The following is a 7,500-nucleotide window of genomic DNA, read 5'->3' as shown; positions in this document are numbered from 1 at the left end:
AGTCATACAAACGGTTGTCAGTCAGACCTGTCAACCCTGCTACTGTCAATTTCGGCACGTGAGTTCTGTTCGGAAATACCTGTCTACTGACACAACATTATTACAAATTCAGAAAGAAAAGATCTGAGCACATCACTCCTCTTTTGCAACATCTCCACTGGCTCCCTGTCTCACACCGAATAAAGTACAAGATCAGCACTCTATGCTACAAATGTATTCACAAATCAGCCCCTTCCTATCTCTGTGGCTGCCTTCACCTCTACACTCCATCTCGCTCACTACGATCAGCTTCGGATCCACTCCACTTACGCATACCCAGATTCAAACTCTCGACTGTTGGCCGCCGTTCTTTCTCTGTCTCAGGACCTTGCAATTGGAATTAACTTCCTCTTTCGCTTCGTCAAGTCTCCACACTCAGTCTGGCCTTAAAACCCACCTCTTCCCAAAATAGCCTCCCTTCCCTGCCTCTTCCTTGTCTTTAGTTTCTCCAGTTTTAGAGTTATGCGTGCGTGAGAATGACTGGTGCGAAAGCGCTTAGATTTGTCTATGCACAAGATTCAGCGCTATATAAGTACCATTATTATTATTAAACTCTTCGCTTCACTCAATCTCTCTCGCCTCGACTACTGTAACTCTATATTGTCTGGTTTTGCCTGCTTCATCCCTTCATTGCATACAAAACTCTGCTGCCCGACTCGTCCTCAGAAAGAAATGATTTCAACACATCACTCCTCTCTTGCAACATCTCCACTGGCTCCCTGTCTCACATCGAATAAACTACAAGAAAAGCACTCCGTGTCATAAATGAAAATGTATTCACAAATCAGCCCCTTCCTATCTCTGTGGCTGCCTCCACCTCCACACCCCATCTCGCTCTCTACGATCAGCTTCGGGTCCACTCACGTTCCCGCGTTCCCAGGTTCAAACATTAAGATAAGATAAGATAAGAATAACTTTATTATCTCCAACTGGAGAAATTTGGTCAGGTGCATTATCACAACATAGACAAGTAAACAACATGGGGACCATAACTGTAAAAGCCAACAACAGCCCCCTACAAATATTACGAAGATACAAATGTAAAAAAATATCTCATACATCGTTTCATACATACATCCACACACTGCAGGTAATAACTAGTATTCTTAATGTAAAAACAGAAAGAATTAAGAAACATTATTTGCATATAATTATAAACATAGCCTACTATACTGCACATTGATTATAATAGACAGATAAGATAAGAATAAAGATGAATTGCGGAAAACCACAACCAGATAATCAGCACACACCCGCAGCCCCACCCCCCCACCCACCCACCCACCCCACACACGCGGATAACTTGATTAAACAAGAGTAATAAACATATGTTCTCAAATAAAAGCATTTCACATATTCGCTTCACTCCACAGTCGGCCCGCTGTTCTTTCTCTGTCTCTGGACCTTGCACTACTAGAAATGAAGTCCCTCTTTCGCTTCACCATGTCGCTTTCAAGTCTGGCCTGAAAACCTCCTCTCCCCTACATCTTCCTAGTCTACAGTGGCTCTGGCTTTCTGTGTACATGTAATCATCAGGTATCTAGTAGTAGTAGTAGTAGTAGTCGTTGTCGTAGTCGTCGTAGTAGTGGTGTGTGTCCATCGAGATCGGTGATGACCATCGTTTTCATCCAGCTGGGGGATGGGGGGAGGGGAAGGGTGGTGGTGGGGGAGGGGATGCTCATGAATCTATCTGTGAGTGCGCAGATGGCTGAATAGTCCAATCTGCGCACGAAATGTTCGCTGACAGTTGGGGCAGACAAAGACAGGCATATCATTGTCAGGGAGCTTGTTTGCCCGTGACTTTCTGGCCTGCCTCTTCTGAACAGCTGCAGCAGTCCTGTTGGCCTCGCACAACTTGGCACCTTTGTGCACAGCAGCGCGCCATTTGTCACGGTCCACTGCAGATTCCTCCCAGGAGTCAGGGTTCATATCAAACGCTTTCAGAGAGACTTTCAGAGTATCTCTGAAGCGCTTCTTCTGACCTCCGTGTGATCTCTTCCCTTGTTGCAGCTCGCCATAGAAGAGCCTTTTGGGCAGCCGATGGTCTGGCATGCGCGCCACGTGTCCAGCCCAGCGAAGCTGGGACTGCATCAGGATGGTGAAGATGCTGGGAAGGGTGGCTTTTGCAAGCACCTCCGTGTCTGGAGTCCTGTCTTGCCACTTGATGTTCAGTAGCTTCCTGAGGCATGTTGTGTGGAAGTGGTTCAGCTTCTTGGCATGTCGTTGGTACACTGTCCAAGTTTCGCAGGCGTACAGTAGTGTGGGGAGAACTACTGCTCTGTAGACATTTAGTTTGGTCTCAAGACCAATGCCTCTTCTGTTCCAGACATTTGCATAGAGTCGTAGTAGTAGTATAAGTACCGCTGTCATCGTCATCATCAGTATTATTGTTTTTGTTATTGTTGATAATGATAATGATTACTAACAATGATGACAATAATGCTGATAATAATAATAGCGATAATAATGATGATATCAGTAGTAGTAGTAGTAGTAGTAGTATCATTATTATAATTATCGTTATTATTATCATTATTATCATCATCGTTGTGATAGTTTTTGTCAGTATTATCGATGTCATTATGATGATCGTTATCTTCATTCTTTGTTCCAGACTACCCAGTACTGGCCAGCCACCGGCCGTTCCTCCAGCCCTCTCTTTGACCACACACACACACACACACACACACACACACACACACACACCATGTGACGGACGTCGTCTGCTCCCTGAGAGAGAGACAGAGACAGAGCGAGAGAGAGAGAGAGAGAGAGACAGCGGGACAGAGAGACAGAGAGGTGTGAGAGGGAGTTACCTACCGTCATCAAGCAGACTTAAAAAAAAAAAAAAGGACCTCTGTGGCCCTCACGAGGGGGAGGTAGGGATGCGGGGTGGTCTTGTCTGCTAGAAGACAGAAGAAAGGAAGGAAGGAAAGGAGAGGCCCGGGTGAGCCCTGTCTTCAAGGAAGGAAGGAAGAAGCCCGGGGGAGCCCTGTCTTCAAGGAAGGAAGGAAGGAGGAAGAGGCCCGGGGGAGCCCTGTCTTCAAGGAAGGAAGGAGGAAGAGAAGCTCCAGTGGCCAGGATGAAGGCGTGGTCCGTGTTTCACGTGCTGACGCCGTCTGCTGTCCCTGCCCTGCTGCTGACCCTGACCTTGGTCCTCTCCTCCTCCTCCTCCTCCTCCTCTTCGTCGTCGGTCTTCCGTGCAGGTAGGTCGTCAGAGAGTGGATGGAGAGAGAGAGAGCGGGGAGGAGAGAGAGAGAGAGAGAGAGGGGGGGGGGCAGAGAGGGAGAGAGAGATGGGGGGATGGACAGAGTGGGAGAGAGAGATGGGGGGGACAGAGAGAGGGAGAGAGAGGGAGGGACAGAAAGTGGGAGAGAGAGAGATGGGGGAACAGAGAGCGGAAGAGAGAGAGATGGGGGGGGGGCAGAGAGAGGGAGAGAGATGGGGGACAGAGAGAGGGACAGAGAGGGGGGGAGAGAGATGGGGGGACAGAGAGAGGGAGAGAGATGGGGGAACAGAGAGTGGGAGAGAGATGGACAGAGAGGGAGGGACAGAGAGAGAGGGGGGGAGAGAGAGAGAGGGAGAGAGATGGGGGGACAGAGTGGGAGAGAGAGAGAGAGAGGGTGGGGAGAGAGAGGTATGGAGGAGAGAGCTAGAGAGAGAGAAGGGGGGACAGAGAAAGGAGAGAGAGAGAGAGAGGTGAGGGAGAGAGAGCTAGAGAGAAAGAGAGAAGGGTAGGGAAGAAAGCTAGAGAGAGAGGGAAGAGGGGTGGGAGAGAGAGGGGAAAGAGAAGGTGGGAGAAATGGAGAGAGAGAGATGGTGGGAGGGAGAGAAAGAGAAGGAGAGAGAGGGAGAGGGGTAGAGAGAGAGGGGGGCAAGAGGAAGAGAGAGAGGAGAGAGAGATGGAAGGAGGGAGAGGGAGAGAGAAGGAGAGGGGGGGTAGAGAGAGAGGGGGGTGAGAAAGAGGGTGTAGGGAGAAACAGAAGGGGAGGGGACATACATTTTTTATGGTTTATTCACACAAAGTCTACATCCTCACTGGAAGGGACGAGTTCGTTCCACATAACATGAACAGGGACGATATGAATCATGTATGCTAAACATGACAACTCGAACTGGTTCATATCTGGGATATCCTCGCTTTTATTTTCACAATAGAGAAAGGGGGAGAGAGAGAGAGAGATGGGGAGAGGGTGGGGGGGGAGAGAGGGGCGTAAAGAACACGGAACACTGAAATGTTAAATGTCATTAGCTGTAAAACTCTAGTGACATGGTAGGTACAAATCAGAACTTAAAAATGGTGCAAAACAGAAAAAAAAATGGATCAAAAATGGACAAACATAAATTGAAGCAAAACAAACTACTAAGGGATATGAGAGAGGGAGAGAGAGAGAGAGAGAGGGCTATGAGAGAGGGAAAGAGAGGGATATAAGAGGGAAAGAAAGAGAGAGAGAGACGGAGAGAGAGAGGGAAAGAGAGGGAGAGAGAGAGGGATATGAGAGAGGGAGAGAGAGAGAGGGAAAGAGAGGGAGAGAGAGAGGGATATAAGAGGGAAAGAGAGACGGGGAGAGAGAGGGATATGGGAGAGGGAGAGAGAGGGATATAAGAGGGAAAGAAAGAGAGAGAGAGACGGAGAGAGAGAGAAGGAAAGAGAGGGAGAGAGAGAGAGGGATATGAGAGAGGGAGAGAGAGGGATATAAGAGGGAAAGAAAGAGAGAGAGACGGAGAGAGGGAAGGAAAGAGAGGGAGAGAGGGATATGAGAGAGGGAGAGAGAGGGATATAAGAGGGAGAGAGAGAGAGAGAGAGAGACGGAAAGAGAGAGGGAAAGAGAGGGAGAGAGAGAGGGCTATGAGAGAGGGAGAGAGAGGGATATAAGAGGGAAAGAAAGAGAGAGACGGAGAGAGAGAAGGAAAGAGAGGGAGAGAGAGAGAGGGATATGAAAGAGGGAGAGAGAGGGAAAGAGAGGAAGAGAGAGAGGGATATGAGAGAGGGAGAGAGAGGGAAAGAGAGGAAGAGAGAGAGGGAAAGAGAGGGAGAGAGAGAGGGATATGACAGAGGGAGAGAGAGGGATATAAGAGGAAAGAAAGAGAGAGAGACAGAGAGAGGGAAGGAAAGAGAGGGAGAGAGAGAGGGATATGACAGAGGGAGAGAGAGGGATATAAGAGGGAAACGAAACGAAAGTTTATTCAATAAGGCCATGGCCCCATTTGAAGGGGTGATTACACTATTTTGTAAGAATAGATTTGCATATGAATATAATCTTACAACGTGTATGCTCAGAGTTCTGTTCTCTTTACCAATCATGAAACTCCGTCGTTTTAATGACTTATAGATAAATATGGCAAGATTCGAAAAAAAACGTTATCATTTGTAGAAGACAGAAGTAATACTAACCGAAACTTACTTGGTCTGTTATAATATCTCAACGGAATATATATTTGTCTCAAATCATCTAATACAGGACAACATAATACGAAAGGATATAAGAGGGAGAGAGAGAGAGAGAGACGGAAAGAGAGAGGGAAAGAGAGGAGAGAGAGGGATATAAGAGGGAAAGAAAGAGAGAGAGAGACGGAGAGAGAGACGGAAAGAGAGGGAGAGAGAGAGGGATATGAGAGAGGGAGAGAGAGGGATATAAGAGGGAAAGAAAGAGAGAGAGAGAGGGAAAGAGAGGGAGAGAGAGAGGGATATGAGAGAGGGAGAGAGAGGGATATAAGAGGGAAAGAAAGAGAGAGACGGAGAGAGAGGGAAAGAGAGGGAGAGAGAGATGGATATGAGAGAGGGAGAGAGAGGGATATAAGAGGGAAAGAAAGAGAGAGGGAAAGAGAGGGAGAGAGAGAGGGCTATGAGAGAGGGAGAGAGAGGGATATAAGAGGGAAAGAAAGAGAGAGAGACGGAGAGAGGGAAGGAAAGAGAGGGAGAGAGAGGGATATAAGAGGGAAAGAAAGAGAGAGAGACGGAGAGAGAGAGAGAGAGGGGGCTATGAGAGAGAGAGAGAGAGAGATCAAGAGAAAGGAGAGACAGACAGACCGACAAGAGAGGGAGAGAGAAAGGGGGAAAGAAAGAGATTGTCGAGAATGTTGGGTACAACTGATGAAATATCATGGTCAGTTTGTGTTTGGGCAGCGCCCTTGTCCTCATTCCCTCCCCCCCATCCCCCGCATTACTAGACACTTTTTTGGTTGTTTGGTTGGTTGGGTTGTTGTTGTTTTGTTTGTTTTGTTTTGTATGTTTTGTATGTTTTTTTTTGTGTGTGTTGTTGTTGTTTTTTTGGGTGTGTGTGTGTGTGTGTGTGTGTGTGTGTGTGTGTGTGTGTGTGTTGTTTGTTTGTTTGTTGGGGGTTTTGTTGTTGTTTGGGGGGAGTGGGGGATGAGGTAAAGATATTTCTACAGAAGAAGGGGTTGGGGTTGATACGGGCTAGGTGTGGGGTGAGAAACAAAAAAAGCTATGTAAAAAAAGAAAGAAAGAAAGAAAGAAAGACCTGCGCTGCTCTAACTCCAAGGGGAGTGTATCTGGGCAGACTCCAGTGGAGTCCCAACGCTGCTCGGAGTCCTTGCCAGGTGCTCCCTTTACAGGAATAAGGAGTGCATGAAATCCAGTATGATCATGGCGGCTTCTTTCATCACGTTCTTCCGGTGTTTTTGTTTGTTTTGTTTGATTTTGGTGTGTGTGTGTGTGTGTGTGTGTTTGTGTGTGTGAGAGTGTGTGCGTGCGTGTGCGTGCGTGTGAGTGTGTGTGTGCGTGCGTGTGTGTATGTTTATGTGTGTGTGAGTGTATGTGTGTGTATGTGTATGTGCGCGCCTTCGCGCACGCGTGCGTGTGTATGTTTGTATAAGTGCACGCGCGCGCGTATATTTATGTATATGCGTGCGTGCGTGTCTGTATGTGTATGTGTTTCTTCAGCAAGCTAAGGAAGTAAACATCTGTTTACCATGACCAGAGCTGTGATGGACGCGTGGATACGTGGGAGTGGGTGTGGGCTGAATTCTTCACAGGGAGACAGAGACAGATTCAGATTCAGATGGTTTATTCATTAAGGCCATAGCCCCATATGAGTTTCAGTTTTCAGTTTCAGTAGCTCAAGGAGGCGTCACTGCGTTCGGACAAATCCATATATACGCTACACCATATCTGCCAAGCAGATGCCTGACCAGCAGCGTAACCCAACGCGCTTAGTCAGGATTTGATAAAACTATAAATAAATAAATATATATATATATATATATATATATATATATATATATATATATATATATATATAATATTTCTTGGGGATACATTTTTCACGAAGATGCAGAGACAGAGAAACAGAGAGAGACAGAGGCCGAGAGACAGAGACAGAGAGAGCAAGAGAAAGACAGAGATGAGAGATAGGAAAAGACACACACGCACACACACACACACACACACACACACACACACACACACACACACACACACACACACACACACACACACAC

At 47.1% G+C, this 7,500-nt stretch overlaps 1 protein-coding gene across 2 annotated transcripts in view; it reads left to right on the top strand.

The window, feature by feature from the left end:
- Positions 1 to 7,500, top strand: part of LOC143288165 (uncharacterized) — a 184,503-nt gene that overhangs the window by 95,525 nt on the left and 81,478 nt on the right. For both annotated transcript variants that reach the window (XM_076596467.1, XM_076596466.1), the window contains exon 3: positions 2,654 to 3,245. In XM_076596467.1, the coding sequence (XP_076452582.1) occupies positions 3,122 to 3,245 (124 nt within the window). In that variant the 5' untranslated portion in view covers positions 2,654 to 3,121. The remainder of the gene's footprint in view (positions 1 to 2,653; positions 3,246 to 7,500) is intronic.

The sequence above is a fragment of the Babylonia areolata genome, chromosome 12 (assembly GCF_041734735.1).
Source record: "Babylonia areolata isolate BAREFJ2019XMU chromosome 12, ASM4173473v1, whole genome shotgun sequence".
Taxonomy (NCBI): domain Eukaryota; kingdom Metazoa; phylum Mollusca; class Gastropoda; order Neogastropoda; family Buccinidae; genus Babylonia; species Babylonia areolata.
The sequence above is the reverse complement of the archived record's forward strand: the minus strand, read 5'-3'. Positions and strand labels throughout refer to the sequence as shown.